This window comes from Stigmatopora argus, chromosome 21 (genome assembly GCF_051989625.1).
Source record: "Stigmatopora argus isolate UIUO_Sarg chromosome 21, RoL_Sarg_1.0, whole genome shotgun sequence".
Classification (NCBI taxonomy): domain Eukaryota; kingdom Metazoa; phylum Chordata; class Actinopteri; order Syngnathiformes; family Syngnathidae; genus Stigmatopora; species Stigmatopora argus.
The window spans coordinates 4487669-4507849 of NC_135407.1; the positions used below are offsets into that span (position 1 = coordinate 4487669).

At 43.4% G+C, this 20181-nt stretch overlaps 3 protein-coding genes across 4 annotated transcripts in view; all 3 read right to left on the bottom strand.

Moving 5' to 3' along the window:
* Positions 1-9489, bottom strand: part of LOC144067504 (uncharacterized) — a 40852-nt gene extending 31363 nt beyond the window's left edge. The window contains exons 1-5 of the mRNA XM_077591318.1: positions 9377-9489; positions 8459-8557; positions 8092-8245; positions 7024-7084; positions 3903-4035 (exon numbers count right to left, since the gene is read on the bottom strand). Coding sequence (XP_077447444.1) covers positions 4022-4035; positions 7024-7084; positions 8092-8245; positions 8459-8557; positions 9377-9384 — 336 coding nt within the window. The 5' untranslated portion in view covers positions 9385-9489 and the 3' untranslated portion in view covers positions 3903-4021. The remainder of the gene's footprint in view (positions 1-3902; positions 4036-7023; positions 7085-8091; positions 8246-8458; positions 8558-9376) is intronic.
* Positions 9490-13216: 3727 nt separating this feature from the next.
* snx10a (sorting nexin 10a) lies at positions 13217-16664 on the bottom strand. The gene is made up of 7 exons (XM_077591317.1): positions 16424-16664; positions 15098-15139; positions 14936-15022; positions 14650-14750; positions 14484-14582; positions 14225-14419; positions 13217-13605 (listed from the first exon to the last, which is right to left on the bottom strand). The coding sequence occupies exons 2-7, from the start codon at positions 15128-15130 to the stop codon at positions 13473-13475; spliced, it is 648 nt and encodes a 215-aa protein (XP_077447443.1). The 5' UTR covers positions 15131-15139; positions 16424-16664; the 3' UTR covers positions 13217-13472.
* A 1001-nt stretch (positions 16665-17665) lies between these two features.
* On the bottom strand, positions 17666-20078 carry cbx3a (chromobox homolog 3a (HP1 gamma homolog, Drosophila)). Of its 2 annotated transcripts, none has more exons than XM_077589978.1 (5): positions 19910-20078; positions 19243-19406; positions 18866-19022; positions 18412-18506; positions 17666-18154 (listed from the first exon to the last, which is right to left on the bottom strand). In XM_077589978.1, exons 2-5 carry the CDS (start codon positions 19395-19397, stop codon positions 18028-18030), a joined length of 534 nt encoding a protein of 177 aa, XP_077446104.1. In that variant the 5' UTR covers positions 19398-19406; positions 19910-20078; the 3' UTR covers positions 17666-18027. The 2 variants fall into 2 exon arrangements, with proteins under 2 accessions (XP_077446104.1, XP_077446105.1); XM_077589979.1 differs by having other exon boundaries at positions 19887-20070.
* Between the last annotated feature and the right edge of the window lie 103 nt (positions 20079-20181).

Genomic DNA, 20181 nt, shown 5'->3' on the forward strand with positions numbered 1-20181 from the left:
GTTAGACTGGGACAGGGGGCAGGGGGGGGGGGGGGGGCTCATTGGTATGCTGAGTGAATCCAGTTCCCCTGTGGTGCTGGGTGGGATAGGAAGCATCTGTCACCTCTGCAGAGATCCAACACGCTTGCCGACTTAACCCTTCAAGTGCCGGGCGGCATCACCTGAGGGCGAGCGAGAAGGGGATGTGAGAGAGGGAGGGAGAGATTCCCATTGGTGGGATCCTCCAGGTGGGTGTGGTTCCCGACAAGCACTGAACGGGACTGATGGATTAAAGGGAGGAGTCCATGCATATATGCATGAGCGGTCCTGCCGGGAGGTGTGGCCTTGTTGCTGTGGAAACGGAATACCGTGGTGGGCTCCAGAAATTGCTGACATATAGTTCCCCCACACAATCTTTTTCTCACTTCTGCATCACCCAAAGGCAAACACACACACACACACACACACACACACATACGACATGTCATGTTCTAGCTGAAAGCCCCTTTAGTACTGATTACTGTTTTTGAACACGATAGACAATCCATTTCAACTGAGAAGGTTGGCAGCTAAATCGCAGTGTCTATTGCTATCAATGGCCATAGACAAGTTGTATTTATTGGGAATCTTTAACAAATGTAAATACAAATAGTTACGACCTCTATCCGCGGTCACCATTCAAGGTTTCTTATTTATCCCAGAGGTTTTTATTTTAAGGTTTTTATTCGCACGGCAGAGTTATCACTGAATTTCGCCTAATTTATTTGAAATCCTCATATTTACAAATGTGTTAGTCATGTATTTTATTCCTTATGCCAATTGAAAACTGTTTTGAGTGGTGAATCCGCGAAACCACTGTTCGGCCTATCTACTGTTATGTTGTTGCTGTTATTATTAATCTACTGTCATGAGTGTGTCAAAGGTGAACAGTGGAACACAGAGTGTATCTGAACCCATCGTAAATACAAATGAGTGAGAAGACTCCACTGGCTGTAAATGCTGCTGTCAGGCATAATGTCAATGTATGGAATATTTTATGATACAGTCAGCAGAAGAAAGAAACCTCTCTGCCGTCTTTTCGTGTGTGTGTGTGTGTGTGTGTGTGTATGAGACTATGTCCTCCGGGTGTCATTGCGCTGCGGTATAAATCAGCTGGTGTGCGAAGGTCTGGCTGCGGTAAATTAGCCCGCTTTTAATTGTGTCTGTAATAAATGACTATAATTAGTCAAGGCTCTTCCTCAACCGCTACTCGCCTGACATAATCATCTTGTGAAACCAAAGCGCATCTCTTTGCCTCTCTATATGACTATACTTCATCTTTCAGGTGCCTGGGGGGACAGGGGGGGATCTTCTGCAAGGATGCCCTGCCTTCTAGGAAAACCCAAATGGACTTTTGGGCAACTCTAATCTGCAGATCACGTTTCTTTTTAAATGTTCCTTTGACTTTTCTGAAATAAGAGCTTTACCTAAGATGTTTTGGGGGGAGGCAGATGAACTGTATTTTCAAAGAAAAGCACTTTTTTTACCCTGACAGTTGACGTTTGAACATAAAATATTGTTGTTGTACATGTTTTAACGCAATAAAAACATTTTGGTGTTGATTTTGTGGACCTAGAACATCATTGAATAATATTTACCATTTAGCGACATAACATTTACTCACAACAGCATCAAAACTGTGACCCTTTGATTCTATTTATACTTAGGGGGATCTATCTTTTCATCCTCCATTGGGTTAAGGTCTACTGATTTACTTGACTAGCCTTAGACAATCCACATTTTCCACCTGATGACGTACTTTTTTGCATTAGCCAAATATTCTGGCTTGCTTTTCAGCCCTTTTGAACTCATTGGCTTTAAAGTTCAAATGCACTTTACGGCCAGCCTTCCACGTTCAAATGGATTGGACATTTACTGTTCTTACTAGCCTGACGTATTACATAATGTATGGATGGCAATGTTCTCCAAGAAACGTCCATACATTGTTGAATTTAAAGTCTATTTTATTGCCAGGTGGAAAGCAAGCTCTCTCCGTTTGGCTTATCCTCTGATATTGCGTTCCCACATCAATCAAATTGTCCAAAGGTGCCAAAAAAACGTTTTGCACGCTCATGTGACTTTCACCACATGAATACAGTAGAATTCTTCCAGAGGTCTTCTTATCTTGCATTCCCAGAAACAAGTTTGCCTCAAAATGAGGGACAAGACAGCTTCTTTGATAATGCCCCTAATCACCAAATGGGCGTGCGTGACATAAGGTGGTCTGTTGGACTCTGACACCACTGACGGACCCCGCCTGATAAGGTAGGACAAAACTGAAAAATGTTGCTGCAGGGGGATCCATGCACTGATTAGCGCGCCGTTCGATCCCTCCTCGCGCCGATTCATCAGTGTCCACCGTTAGCCGTCGGCGGGTGTCAGCGTGGTCACGTCGCCGCTGGGGCCTCGCCAATCTCTGTCAGTCGGAATAAGCGTCGTGGATGCGCCTGGGAGGGGCGGAGTCCACCCGCTTTTCCTTCTAACACCCCCGACAGAACCCAATCGAGCTGAACAAAGCGGAGTGCGCAACCCCTACTAAAACTGACCCCGCTGGCGGGCTAGTCCATTCGGGGGTACGTTTTGAGCACCCTCGTCACCCGTGTCACCGCTCGGGAGCACTTTGTCAAGGCACAGGTAACCGTGACGACTCTAATCCCTTGGCAATCGGCCGCTCATTCATCACCGCCGAGGGGAGGAGGAAAGAGGGAGGGCTGGCGAATCGGAGACAGGGCCAACGGTGCAGACAAATGGCCCCCAAAATTCAGTATTAATCAGCTACTGATTTGCTGCCCTCTTAAAGCCAATACCACTTAAGGAATGGAGATAGGGAGAGAGAGGGAGAGGTGGCGGGGCGATGAGGGGAAGATAAGCATGGGATGGAAAACAACAAGAGATAAAGATGGGATACAAATGAAGGAATGACGGAAAGGGGGGGTCCGGGGCAAATGAACGCCGAGTAGCTTATTGGAATCTACTGGCGCACTCTTGGTGACAAGGTGTTAGGTAGTGCCCTTAAAAAAAGCCGTCCAACACCCCCAACTCTTGTTGATTTGTCACTAGAGTTGATCAATAGCTCAGATGGAAACTGATTCAGCTCAGATGGATTAAACGTTCCAGTGGCTTGGACGTTATTTTCCCATTAAGAGCAGGCTAATCATTACACACCAACAACAAAATACGCACACAAGAGTACGATATATTTATGTTGTATGTATAGACATAAATGAAGAGAAAGGGAATTGTCGTTTAGTTCTAGGCTGCCATAGCGGCAGTGGATGTCCAATTTATTTGAACCGGGAGAGGCTGGCAGCAAATGATTACGAATTGTGAATGTTATTTGCTATTAAGAGGGAGCCAAGGAATTATTCTAGTTCATTATTTTTTCTTGTTACCATGTAAATATTGATGTCCGTGGCAAATTCCAACGCAGTTATTTTGCATTATATTATTGTAGGAGAAAAGGAGTATTAAGAAGGCTTGCCACGATGAATTACATATCAAATTAAGACACATCAGTAGTTTATCCAAAGAAATGCACAAATCCTCTGGTCACCAGACCTAAACCCAGTAGAGCATGCTTTTTAACTGATGAGGCTAATCTTAATATTACTCTGAGTTTTCTAACACATCTTGATGCAAAAGTTATTAAATAAAAAATGATGATTTATGTCTTTTCATCTCAAAAATGAACTTAGTGTATGACAAGAAGAAAGGAATTGACCTGGGTGTTTTCATGACTCACATTGTCAACTAAGTACAGTATTCAGGCGAGGATAGAGAATGGCGGCTTAGTTTTGTATTCAACGCCGAACAGTGAAGAGCGCATGGGAAGGTGAACGATAGCTCTGTGGGGAGGCCGCGATGGACCATCTGCTGTTGATTACCTGCTGTTTTCACTCCGATCACCTTCTCCTCTGCCACGAGCGCACGTCGTCCTCCCCGGCAGTTCGCCGTGTTTGTGCCGAGAGCCGTCCGGCCGGCCGGCCGGGACGCGGGGGACTCCTCATCCCGCCAACGCTGCAAAGCAAGCAAGAAAGTTGCAGTTGATTTGTGACTTTGCACGTTATTTTTACACTCCGCCGGGGTTTGGACGTCGCCCGCCTCCCCCCGTGTTCGTGTGGCCAAACAAATGAACGCACACAAACACACGGCGGCGGCCGTCTAAGGGCTTCTCTAATGGATTCTGAAGATTCCAATTTCCCCTCTGCCACCAAAGACAGAAAACCCTCTGAGCTCAATTACCCCTGTCTCACACCAGACGAGGCCACGGGCACACACACTTGGACGCATCCCTTTTGGTAATCGCACACATACGTGCTCGCCTCAATCCGCCATCACATGCGGAGTAGTGCTAGTATTGAGTAGATTTTATGTGATAGGAGAAGAGGGAAAAGGGGTTATCAGATGCAAGATGGGAGGAAGTCAGACATGGAGGAAAAATGCAACATTTACTACAAAAAAAATACAGGAGGTGAACGGAGGGCTGTGCGATCTGACCCAAAACATGATCATGATTTATTATTTTTATTAATTTTTAGATTTTTTTTTTCATTAGTAAGATTGGATCATTTAAAAATGACAAGCAAAGAGTAGACAAAATAAATATGCAAAAATAGAATAATGACATTCACTTACCGCAATCCAGTCAAGTCTATCATTGTATGTTAGCTTTAAGCTAGCAGGTTCTTGAGAAGGAACATATTCTCAAGGGTGTCAGACTCAGGTTGCGGACCGCGTTAACGTCAACTCGATTTGATGTGGGCCAGACCATTTTGGATACATAATATTTAGATTTTTTTTTTATAAATGGATTAAAACAACTGGATTAAAAGCCCTGAATATTCATTTTTTATAGATCTAAAACAACAACATATTTTAGCTTTTTAAAATATTTTTAGATTTTACAAAATGATTTTTGAACTAAAAACAGAAAAAAATGATTAAAAAATTACTATTAATTTGATCCTAAAACAGAAAGTCAGCACTCATGATTTACTTTCTCGGGCCGCACAAAATGATGCGGCGGGCCAGATTTGGCCCCCGGGCCGCCACTTTGACACCCGTGTATTCTTGTATTTTGATGTACAGTATGTGTACTTTTTCTGTCATGTGCCTTTAATTTTACATCTCATCTCAACTGGAAAGTAATAACAGCTTTGAAAAGCTTCAATATTGGACTACTCTTGTGGGACTGCGCTGTCGAACAGGGGTCGCATTTCGACTACATTTGATCGATTAAAAACGCCGTGTGTGACCACAAAAAGCGACCACAATTTTTTCTCGATCAAAAATCTTCCGCTTACAGTTGCCTTGCCGCTTGCAAAGAATAACTCACCCAGAAACCTTATTAAATTCTACAATTAGCCCAACATCTCAACCTATAAATAGACTTTTGCCCGTTGCGTGATGTCAGTCAATATTCGCAAACACGACTGCTGTGGTGGTGGGGGGGGGGACAAAACAATTGAAATTATAGCAAGGCACCTTCTTTGTCTGGCTACCCTTTTAACGGGATAATTACTAGTCTATTCATTGGCGCTCAGCCGGGGCGATACATCACATCGCCGTGCGGCGGCCTTGCTTTCCCGTGATAAACGTCCTTTAAGGTGGCGGGGAGGGGGGGCTCACCCGGGTTCGCCATTGATATCAGCTCGGCGTCTGCCACGGGGTTGCGGCAATAGTCGCTTTTACAGATTAAATAGCCTCCTGCCAGAACGCGGGGCGAGGTGCACCTCGCGTTCCCAGAGTGACGCCGACACCTTCCCATGGGGCCTGACAACCAGGAAATGAGCAAGAACGGGGATGAAAAGGAAGAGAGGGAGCCAAAAGGCATCTATTATTCAGCACGGCCCGATGCCTGCGTACGCGCGCCATTAAAAATAGGAAATCCATAGCGGAGACAAATGGCTTCTAAATGAAGCGCTACAGGAGGAGAGCGGAGATAGGGACCCCTGTCACATGCGTTTTAATTGTCTCCCAGGGCGATAAGGGGGATTTATCAAATTCATCATTCTGCTGAGTGCGGACCGGGCACGTGTTTGCCGCTTCAAAAGATTCCCGCCGCGAGAAACCCGGAGGTAGGAGGGGTGACGCAACGCGGGTGCCATTGACGGCGATGGCCGGCCAAACTGTTCAAATGAATTGGACGACCATCGTCCTCAATGGTGGACGATGAGTCATGTTTCAATCCAATGTTGAGTTCGACCAAATTTGATTTCCCTATTAAATGGATTAGTTTTTGTGACATCAGTTCAAATAGTGTTCACTCATTCACCGGCATTGATGGCTTCCACATGTACGGAAACAAAAAGACAAACCTGAAACCTTGACTGGGCTCACAAAACTGTCCTAAACAAGCTTAAAACAATCAAAAACAAGAAATTAGCTCTAAACTGCAGGCCTACTGATCAACATTTTGGTGCCACGTGTGGCTTTGGAGCCATGGGTTGCCAAGGCATGGTCAATTCTTCTATTTATTCAAAGGAAAGGACCTCTTCAAATTTACTTTTGAGATTTCTACAACTACAAGATTTTTTTTCAAAAACATCTTTGCCACTGGAAAAGTTAAGCCCTAATATCTAACAATAAACAATATCTTTACTGCTCTGTATATAGCAGTAAACTTCAGGGTAAAAATAAACATCTTTGGTTATTAAAGAAAACAGTGTGCTATTTTTCCAATCCATTCATCTTCTAATAAACATTTTAATGATCACCAGTTTACATGTGTTTGCCGTTCTTTGCTACCTCTTTTTGTTTACTGAAATGAGGCAAGCAAATAATCATTAGTTACGTCTAAAACAAAAATGCAGTAATAGCCAGCTACAATGTCATCCGTAAACAATTAAAAAGCCTTTAATGAGGTAGGACTGGCTGACATGTTCTGTAGCCATTATAATGAAGACGGACGTTTTAGTTTAAGTCAAGCTCATGGTTGCCGTGGTAACTATTCACCTGGATGCTACCGACAAAATGGGAAAAGAAAGGGCTCAAATAAACATCTACCTTTTTGATGAGAAGACTGATGGAGATGCAAAGGGCTCAAATATGGAGTGACAAATCGCATCTGTAAAAAAAAAAAAACACATCAGCATTTTACACATTTGCTTTTACCACACCAACTTCCAAAAATGGAACACTATTACAGTCCGTCTCCCTACTTAATGCTGCTAAGGTCATCAAAAAACGGCTACAGGCCCCGCCATTAAAACTGTCAGTCATGTCCGGGGCCATAATATCCGTGTTTGAGCTCTTCAATCGAAAAAAAAGCGCATCAATCAAAACGGTTATACTTGAGATGACAAATTTAGAGAGAGGCGTGTGTAAACGGCGACGATTGGAAAGACTCGAATGTGACCCGCTCGCCATCCGAGATTGGATTGAGCGTTTTGGAACGAGTCAAAAGGTGAGGCGCCGCTTTCATAAACGCCATCGGCAGACATCTCATTACCTCGGGTCACCTCCAGTTGCGTCCGTTCCCGGCTTTACCGAAACTTACGCCCGGTGATAAACACTACAAACGACCCCATTACATTAATGACGTTAGAAATTAGGTATAATTAGCGAATGGGCGCTTTTTACGATGGTTACAATTAACCCCGGCTGTTGTTACAGGTGACCCCTCGCTGTGTAGGGCTCTGCATTAAATGAGCCACTGCACGCTCTGAATCAAACTTAAGCACACCGAGACAGAAATGTGGGTAAAATCATCGCAGATTATAATAACAATAAACTGGGGCCGGTGCGTCTTTAGTGACGGATGAACGACGGTGGGCACGGCGGCTCATCTTCTTCTCGGCGACAAAGAGAGATGTAACGGAGGCGAGACGGCACGGCACCCCCGTATCTCACGCGCGCACACGCCCACCTTTCCTTCTTTTTAGCCTCACCTCTGTCTACCTGTCTGCACCCCTCCCCCCCAGCACCACCGCCATGTTCCCTGTAAGTGAGCTGTCTCCTTGTCATCCCAAACCGCCTGATCCCATCAGAGCACCCCCCCGCCATCCCTCCCCCGCCATCCTCATAATACCACCCAGTCTCAATCAATGGGAGAATCATGAATATTTCACACACCTTAGGCAGGCAAACATGGCGAGGGGGGATGAGGCTTGTCCCCTCGCCGGGGAGGATGGGGGGATGGAGGGGTCGGAGAAGGATGGTGATGGTTGTGTCAGGGCGTCTGCGTGGTGGAGAGATGGGTGCCCCTCTTTCCGGAGTCAGACGCGACCTATAAGTCATTAGAGAGGGGGGAAAAAGACATCGAGGTGAAGATGTGACAAAGAGGCGCAAAAGGACTTTTTTTTTTTATTTCTTTTACTGTCCCCACAGTGTTTTCCACCCCCCTTCTTATTCTCTTTTTTTTCTGACCCTCTCCTCTTCATATCTCCTGTTTTACGAGCCCCACACACACTCTCCAGCACATCTTTTCTGAGACCCCCACCTCCTCCTCTGCCTCCTCTCCTTCCATCTGTCTTGCTTGCTGCAGTGCCCATGCTGCCAGGCAGTATAAATCACATCTCTGGGCTTGGCTGCAATGGGCCTGAAAATAAAAAGGTATAAAAGTGTCAAGATGAGCTACTGGCTGGGGGGAGAATTCCTTTATGATAGGTCTAAATCCTCCTCCACATACACGCACGCGTATACAAGGTTTGCTTGTGCGATGCATAATCGTGCACGCCATACACATCCACATTTTGATGCATCCCTCTTTAGGTTAAGTAGTTTGGCTGCGTTTCTGAAAATAACACAAACCTGCCACACTGAAACCCCGGAATGGGGATCTTTTATTTTTTTTGACTACTACAGCTCAATTCTGGACCATCTGCTAATAAACTCCTCTAATAGTTGCACATTTCCCAAACACTGGAAACTGCATAGTATGGTGCGTTCATGGTCGACTTTTTTGTCAGTGATTCCAAAATACTACTAACCATAAAAATACAATAAAATGTACAGAGAAATATAGATTGGTTTTAATTGGTTGATGATAAACAACACTATTAACCATGAAAAAATAACATCAAATGTACAGCGAAATATTGATCGATTTTAATGGGTTGATGATTAAACAGTCAAATTCCAGTTATGTGACTTTAGACAGGTTATGCACCTATTTATGTAGTGCAATTTCTGATTATTCGGTTAAGATGACTGCGCCAACCCAATCGGAGTTAACGGTTTAACTGAAGAATGAAACTTGATATTTTTAAAATGCATATTGCGATTTAGAAACGTCAAGACGCCGTTGACAAGCTAAGCTATCAGTAGCATTGCAGTTGACTGCATCGATTTACCAGCATAACTACATTTTAAATAGGGCCGTAGTAACACGCAAAAAAACAGAATGCACACTACTTACATGCACATAATGTGTTAAAACTGAGTGATATGGACGCAATCGGGAAACTTTGTCTTCTCTTTTTGCCCATTAGAAGTTGCGCATCGAGTCCCCATGTGAGTCACAGCAGCAGGTGTCATTGATTAGTACATTGGTAACATTCTAGAATGATGACGAATGATTTTAGTTATTTTCAGATTTTTATTTTATTTTATATTAATCGAAACTACTAAATAAAAATATATTTTTTAAATAATAAAAATAATTAGGCAGTCTTGGCAAAGCTGAAATCTTTTTTATTCTCCTTAAGAGTTTACGACGCTGGTGTCAAACTTGCGGGCCGCGGGCCATAAGTGGTCCGGTATGTTCTGTCTCGGGGGCACTTTGTAGCTCATTCATCCTTCAAAATCTATAGTAATTTACTATAATTTACTATTAGTAAATTATCCAGATGTTACCAGAAGTGATCTGTAAGTAATGGAAGGGGAAAAAATGATGGAAAATTAACTAATTGCCCATAATTGACATTGCTAGATGTCCTATTAACTTAAAATGGCTGTGGATGCTCAGATTTCAGTACCATTGACGGCAGTAGATGTCCAATCCATTATTACTGGTCGTCAGTGGCAGCAAGTAAACTTTTTGGGCCAAAAATAAGCTGGTCCAGCCCCTAGTTGGCAGAAATGTGGCTCGCGAAAAAAAGACTGACTTATACCCCTGTTTCAGGTTCATTTCCCCAATGGACTGAAGAATAAAATGTGAGCAATAATAAATGTATACGACCTGATGCATTGTTCCGAGTATATCAACCGATAAGACTGTTATGGCGGCCTGTAATGTATCGACATCGCCCTGTTGGCAGACATATTGTTAAGGTAAATGGCTATGGGAATAGGGAATTTACATGAGCGAACGTGAAGACTCCATCACTCGTACAAACCAACGTACATCTCAGTCCTCCTTCCACGTGCACTTTGTCATTTCTATTAGATCACGCCGTGTGCGGTATGAAAAAAAAAAGTAATGGTGATAAAGATGAGAGCCTCCCTAGAGGCGCCTTGTCCACCAACAGTAGGAATGTTTAGGCTTGATTTGCTGTTTTAACTGTATTGATCGCCATGTTCAAACGCAAAAGAATAGCGCTTAGAGCCAGCACCCCCCGCCCTCAGCTCCACAGCCTTGGTTGCACGTAAGTGGATGAGTATTTATGTTCACATTAGAAGGCCTGTGGATATGCGCGCCTACAAACACACGCACCCCGGCAAATTGGCTCATCCATACCTGCATTAAGCGTAATAAACCCCGCTCTGATGAGCAAGCTCCCGTCGACCTTGGAACTCTGGAAAGACAATGCAAGGGGAGGCATGCTGGGAGGTGGGGGGGTGGATAAGGAGTAGGGAGGCATGAAGGTAAGGGGGGGTTAACAGATTAGAAGAGGGCGGACTAGAAAGAGAATAAGTAACGCTGCTCAGTATGGGGCAGGAGGGCAGCACCCGCTCTTCATCTCGAATGCAAATGCGCTTTTTTTCCACGGTGCCGTCGTAACCGCTCCGGAGAGAAGCAATTACAACGGCTCCGATCGCTCTGAGGAAGACACGCATGGCTAGAGGAGGGTAATTAATAAGGAGATGGACGGAACGCGGGAGGCGGGGAGTGGAAATCCGCCGAGCCTCTTCCGCCAGAGAGATTGAAGCACCTTTATTGATCGCCCAGGCGAGCCGGGGCTGTATTGACACGCGGGGAAATCGACCGGGCTCATAAAGTATGGCCGGCTTCTCGTAGCAGGGGGTCGGAGGTCGCGTGTCTCGAGGAGTGTCTTTTGAAATATCTCCTGGCTACTTTTATCCCATTCAATTAGAAAACCCCAGCCTGAAATGACCTCACCCGCATTGTTCCTTCAGTCCGGCGGATAGCGACAGCGCCGGGAAGGCCGCGGCCGAGTACGGCGGGAGTTTTTACGGCGGGCATTTAGGCCGGTAATATGTCACCTCCATTAGCCGACTTTTAACACCGGCGGATAGATGGCCTCGTGACATTTATCTGCGCACGGGTCGTATTTTAGTAGGTAAATGGCTGGCCATGTGCGGTGTGCGTATAAAATGAGTATGTGTTTAAGGAGTGCCACGGCAAAGATGCATTGACTTTTAATGATACGCTACGCGATAGCACTTTAGAGGTAATAATCCCAAATACAATGCGCCTCGTCATCTTTGACCCCGGCTGGGTTCGAGATCTCAGGTGGGGCGAGCCGGGTCTACGCAGTCAGCGGAAAACAAGGCGAGGTGATCTTGAGGGCGGAGCGAGTTCAAAATGAAAAGAAATGACTGGACGAGAGCGACGGAGAGTTCTGGCGGCTAATTGCTTATATGGATTTTCCCATTGTTGACTTTTGAAACAGGTCATCCGCTTGAAGACATTCCCGACGGTGGCGTCAGGCGAGAGGATAAAAGCGGTAATAACTAAGGATCATAATTCCGATATACAGCGTTGAGGTTAAAAACCAATCGGTTCCAGGACACTAATCACGCTTTGATGTGTTCCGATTTGAAATCAATTTTCCCAATCGAAAAGGAAAATAATTGAAATCACGTGGCCTAGGGTCAAGGGCCGTCTAAGGCGAAAGGCGATTGACATCCGTTCATTCACTGCCAACCCTCTCAGTTACTTTTAATTCAAATGAATGGACTTCTAACATTGTCAGTCATTGTGACATGGCGAGAACTAACCCAACTGGTCGCTGTCGATTTCAGGGGTTGTGACAGACTACCATTTGGAAATCAGACAAATGACGGCGATTGAATTTTTGTGTTTTTACTAAGAAATGCACCTCATCAGAAATGAGGACACGGAATAGATCACAAACAGAAACTTTTAATCCGGACACTTCAAGCAGTACGCCATCAGCATGGATGGATGCCGTTTTCTGTCAGAAAGTCGGAGTTCACCCGTCTGGAGACGTTGAAGTTGACTAATGTGACAGAAAATGAACAATTAAAAACATCAGCCGGGCCCGGAGATTCTACACGGCGGTGCTTTCACAACTCAATGGACACCCTAATTGCGTTGAAATACAATTTGGGCTGCCCCTTTCTTGGCTCTTTTGGAGGTATGAAGCGCTTCAGTGCGCACTGGAAATTGAGTTATAAATTACCAAGCCCAAATAGATACGTACGTGGAACGCTCGATATCTAAATGTTAGATCCGTCGGAAAAACGGCGACATCTGCGCCAACAGCCGTGTTTGTTTTGCACGAGACGCATTGAAAAGGTTACACTTTTGACAACAAAGCGAAACATAATAGGCAGACGCATTTTTTTTGCCAAGGCGCCGGCAGCTCGGTAACGACCGCTTTCCAGTCGGCCTGCGTCAGTCCAGCTGTTGACGGGAGGGCCGAGGTGGGTGGGACACGGGGACGACGCCTGTCTCCTTCAATGAGCTGGCGCTTATGTCATCAGCTTTCAATTTACAGAGCTGTCCGCTACCTCTGGCCCTCATTTACTCACCGGCTCTCAAGGCTGTCGTGTTTCTTGCAGATGATTTCCGGCGATTGCGTGTGTTATAGTCATTAATTCGCCGTCTTCTCCCAGCTGGAAAGCTGTCACATGGAGGATGTCGTCTGCCTTTGGAAGCTGAAGCGGCCCAATGCTGGTTCAATCTATATGGAAAAGTTCACATTTGTGAGTTAAAAAAAAAAGATGGATTTTAAAAATATTTTTTTAATGAGTAGGAATCTATGCATGTATATACAGTACTCACCTCCATGAAGGGTCCCATGATGTCAATACTCCCTCTACTGGGCTCACTTGTGCACAGCCATGTGTCGGTAGACTGCAAAGAATCATCACCTTTGTACGCTAACAGTTTCCTCAAAAACAATTTATTCTCCTTTAAACAGTACACAAAAGTATTCCGAAGGATTTTTCTTTAAAACGTTAACATGCTCGACTAAGCTTGGCTTTAGACTAGATAAAAATGTCATTAAGAATATCTAAATTGAAGGGTTTCTTTTAAAAACAGGCAATGTTCTTTTAGCATAAACGCCAAGAAATAACTGTCTTTTAACAAAAAAACTACGCTTTTTAAAATAAAAAAATGGTATTGACGATAAAGAGATGGTTCAGGGAGTTGTTTTGGGGTCGACTAAATCACAAGTGCACAAATCGGTGTCTCGGTCAGGCGACTCGAAGAAGTGGAGGGTGCTTCCGTGAAGGCTGCCGTCCACGCTTAAACCCAAGCCCGACGACGAGGAGCTGTTGGCAGAAACGTCGGGTCAATGTGAGGGGAAACTGCTCGCAAAACAGACCACGTATCGCTCGTTAAATTCCAAATCAGAAATAAAGTTGACCGGAAAATGAAGTCTTTAACGCTAGACTCGAGGCTATGTTGTTAGTGTATTTTTTTATGACAAGCCTCAGACTAATTTTGTTCTTGACTTTAATGCATCTACTGTCACCTTGCTGCAGCTGATTGTAATACATGTCAGGTTTCTGGAAAATGGACCATTAAGCAGATTTTTTTCAAGCAAAAGATGGTTATCAAGAACTTTAAATCAACATTATTAAAGAAACATACTGTGATGACTACAGCTTCTCAAACTTAAGCATCAAATGATTTTAAGGGGGATGAAGTTTTGATTTTGAAAAAGGTTAAAAACCCGGAAATAAAATTAGTCCACCGACACTAGCCCAGTAATAGAAGTATGAACAGCACTTAAATTTAGATCAATACAGCCAAAAAAGGAAAATAATACTGCACCGGTCCTCACAATATTGCCTATTTTTCTCTATCGTTGTGTCGTCCCAACTACAGCCTGAGACCAAAACAAATGAATTAAAAAATGTTCTTCCCAGGTAGAATAACAAACAGTACCTCTCACAGTCCGAGTCACACGAAGCCTTTTCCACCAAAGCGTCGACAGAGCCGCCGTCGAAACGCTGGATGGCCTCGGCCACCGTGTACCTGGTCCTGCCCACAGCGCACCTCTGCATCCTGTTGACGCTGAGGTCGGACTGGAGGAAAAGATGGAGTCGACTGTCCGACAGGAACAGCGCCGAGCGAAGAACACTTACAAAAAAAAATAGAATAAATAAGTCTCCATATGTTTATAAATTCCAAATTGCAAACTCACATTTCTAAAAACTCCTGCAGGCCTTTCATCCTTTGCCTGACCTGCTCGGCATTCCTCAAACTGAAGAAGGGGTTCCAGGGGGGCAATTTGGGAATTTTTCTGGACAAAGATGGAAAATTTTGCATTTGAAATGAGCAATTTAATCCAACGTGCCGCCGGGACGTACATAATTAGAGCGTTTTGCTCCAGGCAGCGTCGCAGCCAGACGAATTCTCTGTAACGCCGTCTCACCGTGGAAGACTTCTTGCGAAAACACATACTATTGGTCTAAAAAAAAAAAAACGAACATTGAAAAAGCTGCTATTTTGCTACTGGTGGTTAATTTACATGAGTTTAACACGTGTAGGCATCCAATCCATTTGAAGGAGTTACGGTTTGTGCATTTCATGCCACCCTCCCATTTCAAACGGATTGGACATCTAACGCCGTCATTGGCGGGGGAAGCTACTCACGTGTATACAGATTTCGTAGTCGACGTGCGTGTGCCAGGTGTCCCGTTTTTGGAGCCTTGGGTTTCCGACAAAAACGCTGAGGAACTCCTTCAAAATGGGGAAGCTGTTATTGAATGCTGCATAATATTTATATTTAATCAAATTCACGTGACGGCTACTTACAGTTTTGGCAAGACTGTCAAACATACTGTCCATGGTAGAAATCTAGAAAAGAATTAAGGTTAAATTTGCATGTCAAATGAGCTTGCCAGATATGAATAACTCTTCCTAATATTTCATCAAGGAATACTGAAATTTAATGTAAATTCTAGCAATCACATTTGCTTTTGCCAGCCACGCAAAACAAAACAGAGGGATGGATTTGGCCCGCGGGCCGCGGGTTTGATGCTTGCGAGCTAAACTTTAACGCCGCTTAATTGGCTCCGTTTCAGGATTGACATGGCCAAAATGTGGGCCCATTTTATTTTCATTTTCCGTTTTCAGGTTGTCCAAAAACGATTACTAATATTATTGATTGTGAACTGCTTGACATGCAGGTCACTTTCCTCATGCTGCATTACACGGCTTAAGGATCCGGGAAGTGGACCTTTCAGCTGATATAAGCATAAAAGAGAATAAAAAGGGCCACAGGAGGAGGTTTTGAGCTCAACACCAAAACAGGATTAGAAACAATAATGCCTCTTTTTGCACACGATCAGCACTAATTCAGGCCAAGCCGTCTAATAAATGCATCTATTATAGAGGCGTGCAAAATGGGAATTCGAGCAGTAGATGTCAAAACATGTCACTAGTAAGATATGATTTCATGTGACTTTTTGGGTTTTCTATCAGCGCCAAAATCAACAAGTACAGATAATGCTGGGACTTGAGGCATCATTGGGGTGGACTCAAATACACTCTTTTAAGTCACATGAACGCATGCATTCTTGCGCTTACAATGCAGTACGTTTGTTTGTTTTTAGTGAAAAGACGCTTATCAAGAAGCGTGAGGTTCTAATACTGATGTCTGGAATCCCATATTACATAATAGAGGGTTACCTCATTTTTAAAAAGGCTTTAAAAAACAAACATTAAATTTATATTTCAATGGAAATGGACAGACTACCTAATTATCCAATTTTCACACATGGTGACATTCAATGCTTTTCTGGGGATATTAAAATTTAAGACCTAAAAACCAAGGTGAAAACTTTTTTTAAAAAACACATCAATATTCGGTGTAATGTAAGAACGTCATCATCTTGACTGTCTACTCAAAATCTGTGCTCATATCTCCAATCCAAAGCAACCGATCTATTGAAAGCCATTTCATGTCAGCGTAATTAGACAATGTCTAAGAAAATTTCACAAAATCCAGCCTGAGCCATGTTTCCTAAAAAAGATAACATAAACTAGCCTCAATGTGAATCACTTGATTATAACTGTAAACACTAAAATAAAACAACTTAATGGTGAGGGTCCTGTTAGTCACATTCCATGTTTTCCTACCTTTATCAATAATGCAGCTGTGGGATGTTGTTATCATTCAGCCAGCCATGGACAGAAAGAAAAAGTAATTTCAGCCTCAGCAACTACCTTTTCCACACACGATAACAAAAAAGGTGGCAAAGAATACTTATAAAGCCTTTTTAAAACAAAAAGTAACGACTACGGTGGCGTTACCGTTAGCCGCACAAAAAAAAGTGGCGTGCTAGTACACACCTGCTGTCAGCGTCGCCTTAATAAATGATATCACCTGCTTAAGGCAAGTGGGCGGGAACTAAATGGAAAACTTTATTTAAACTCAATCCGAAAAATTTGACGTTTTTGTTTTTTTTAATTTCTTGTATTTATTTATTCGTAGAATTCATTTCGGCCGATTTCTTATTGAATTTCAGTGCGGTAAACAACTTTTTTGCAGCCTAAGGAAGACACGTATTTTATCGTTACCGAGTTTTTTAAATATTATAATTCAAGGTCTCTGCATTGCGCGGGAATTGAATATAAAACTTGTAAACAACTTGGATTGTCGTTCATGTGACGTTTGTGGACCCCTCAAGGACGCTAGCTTCCTGTTACCCTCACAAAAACAACACTTTTATAGCAGTAAAAATATATATAAGAGAAATGTTTGAAAGACATGACTACTTTCCACATCCATTTGCAATAAAGGGAAATGAATGAGTTACTTGCTTCCACTTAACATTCTAATTCATGTTTCAATTCATCCCAAAACGAGTTAAGACACACCTCCCAATTAAAATAATGAATAAAAAGACTTACCAGCACTAGATGATCTATTTAAATGAATATCTGGCAAGTCCAACCAGGAATAAACCCACACTGAGTTCAACTAGTAGTTTGCCAACAGCAGCTTGTCTGAATTAGCATACAGTGGGTTATTTGTGGAGGGTGGAGCTTATGAGCTGCTCTCTAAAAATATTAAATAGAAGTATATTATTCACAATGTTTATCAGGGAACCTAAAAGAGTTGTAAATTGCAGCAAAATATTCAAATCATACCTTTTTTTGCAGCTCCATTTAGTAGAAATATGCACTCAAGATGTCAGTGCTTCATTGATTAAGTTTGAACCAATCAAGATACCCATTTTTTTCAAACTTTCACACACTTAACAGACATTTGTGTTTAACTCATGAATTTGCATTCAATAAAAGAAACCAAGTAAAGAAAACATCATTCCTAACAGATATCAAATATTTGCTTTCGGAAATCAAAATTCAACCACAAAATTTGGTCAAATTTTTATTATTCAATTCAAAACAATACTTACAAAAAAACAGCAGGGTGGAAGAAAACAAAAGACAAAACTTTTCCTTCCGACAACACGGTGAAAAATCACGTTGGCGCCATAAAACGTGCGTGACCTCGAGCGGTTCTGGGACGTGCGAAGCGTCGAAAAAGCCACCAAACGACAACAAAGTTTGGGGGGCGGAACATTTCAGCTGTGCTACGCAAGTGGTAGTATTTAGATGACGGAACCGAGCAAACTAGAACAGCTAAAACTAGAAGGCCAGACCAACAAAGGAGTGTCAGTCCTGAGAGAGAGAAAAAAACAGGGCTTTCGAGGACGCGCTGGCGGGCAGGCGGGCGACTACTGGGCTTCGTCCTCTGGGCACGAGTGCCATGTTAGTCTCTCCTCGTAGAAAGCGATGACCACTTGGGGGCACTTTGTGTTGGCCTCGCGGGCCGGCACCAAATCTGCTTCATCTGAGTCTTTCCTGCGGTGACAAAAAGAGAGGTATTTTGAAATTACAAAAATTCAAATGATAATTTAACACCATCTTATTTAAGATCAACCTAATAACATTTCATGCGCTTCTAGTAAATTTAAGACTTTGTGATAACCAAATGCTTATGACTAGAAATGATTTATTCCCATTGAAAATACATGATGCTTAACCAACAATAACTGCTGTTTCGCTCCTTGGTTTAAAGAAAAGATGAGGAAAAGCCATCAAATTCTTCTAAATCTTACCATTTCATCAAGAACATCAACTCCCCACTGCTGTCGGTTGCACCGATGATCCTCTCGGGATCGAGGTTCCTCGCAAATCCTCTGGGTTTTTCGGGCTGAGAACGTGGATAGTATCAATATATTTTAAATACAAAATGCATTTTTATTGGCATTTCTCGTCAAATCACGAGCCCACTTTCTGCTCCATACCACTTACATCCGTAACGTGTGGCCAAAACGAGGCGTCTTTGGGGAAATGGAGCAATTGGAGAAGCGAAAATGCTACTTGGACACACCTGAGACTTTGTTGAACTAATGAGTCACATAACAATAGGGAGGGAATATGTCTAATAGGCCCAATGGGGACGGTTTTAATTCAGCTTAACTCACTTTATTCCCCCACGTATTCAATAGTGTGATTGTATTTGGTGCTGCCCTGTGAAAAAATTCAGTCACGTGAGGGTTATTTACTCACAGCATCTTTTTTCTTGGCGTCCATTTCGGATTCGTCGCTGGTTGCCTTCCTCTTGAGAGAAGCCGATTTCTCTTTAATATCCTTCTGGGCTTCCAGGAAAGCGTTGATCAGCTCCGGGCAATCCAAGTTCTCCTCTGGCTCCCACGTGTTGTCGGATCTGGATGGGCAAAAAAAAACACGGTTTATTTTTCAAAACGAAAACTCTGCGGCTCGGACAGACGGTGTGAGATAACTAGTTTAAGGGCGAAATCAAAGTAAACGTGCAAGAGTCCTCATGCAACTACAGAAATAAAAGCAAAAACCCTTCGCAGGGAAGTACTTTGATGGGGGGGGCGGATGGGGGGGGGGGGGGGGGTTCTGTCCCACGGACAACTCACTCTGTAAATCCTTTCCACTTGAGGAAGAACTCCACCTTCCCATTCACAATACGCTGGTCCAGAACTTTTTCCACCACATATTCCTCAGGTTCCTCTGGTGTGCCCTGCCCCCCCTGTGAATCCTTCTTACTCTTGGTATTCTGCTTCTTGCCCATGCTTGTGCTCTATTAAAACGAGATAACAAGAACAATTGAGAAATTTACACTTCAAATCGAGCCAAATCCGCACAACAATTTGCTCGTCTAGACCAGCTTATCCTACAGAACCCTAAGATAACGCAAGCCTGCTCACACTAAAAGTACTTCGGGACCAGGTCTCCATTTTTGTACCCACTTCTAGCGAGGAAGACAATCGGTCTTCAGACCCAAAGTTTGGTTTTCGTGGTTATTAAACGCAGCACCAAAAAAAAAGCGGGGAACGTTACGCTGACCTAAAATCGAAAGCAAACTATACAAACGTTAAAAGGGTTCGACCAACGCACGAGTGGGCTTTGAAAAGAGCGTTTATGTAAAAGTTCGGTCGATTGACGACGAGAAAATGACACGCAACGCTAACTTGGACGGTTGCAGCACACGGCAGCTTTTCATTTAGCCACAAAGAAGGGAGCCGATTCTAATTGGACCAATGTAGGAATTATAACTCACTTGTTTTAATGGTGAATACGCACCTTGGTGTCTCAATTAAAAACAATTGGGCTGAGCATAGACGACGGACGGGGAACACGCGGTCGTCTTCTTTATTCCAAATATCAGAGGCGCGAAAAACTAGCTTCTGGCCTTCTACGGAAGCCTGAGAGAGAAAGGAAAAGGCGCCCTGCACGAGTTTTTAGCCTTTAAACTTCCGGGAAGTGACGTCATTTTGCGTCGCCACAAAATGGTATCGAACCTTTTGCGCACAAATGATTAAACTACTATGCTATATTTAATTTTACGCTAGTAT

What these genes read in the sequence shown, in the direction of transcription:
- snx10a (XM_077591317.1), bottom strand. Translation starts at nt 15,130, where the DNA reads ATGGACAGTATGTTTGACAGTCTTGCCAAAACT. An exon ending in GAGCAAAACGCTCTAATTAT is followed by an intron (nt 14,583 to 14,649) that starts GTACGTCCCGGC and finishes ATCTTTGTCCAG; the next exon opens with AAAAATTCCCAAATTGCCCC. An exon ending in CTGCAGGAGTTTTTAGAAAT is followed by an intron (nt 14,420 to 14,483) that starts GTGAGTTTGCAA and finishes TTTTTTTGTAAG; the next exon opens with TGTTCTTCGCTCGGCGCTGT.
- cbx3a (XM_077589978.1), bottom strand. Translation starts at nt 19,397, where the DNA reads ATGGGCAAGAAGCAGAATACCAAGAGTAAGAAGGATTCACAGGGGGGG. An exon ending in ACGCCAAGAAAAAAGATGCT is followed by an intron (nt 18,507 to 18,865) that starts GTGAGTAAATAA and finishes CCACGTTCTCAG; the next exon opens with CCCGAAAAACCCAGAGGATT. An exon ending in TTGATGTTCTTGATGAAATG is followed by an intron (nt 18,155 to 18,411) that starts GTAAGATTTAGA and finishes TTGTCACCGCAG; the next exon opens with GAAAGACTCAGATGAAGCAG.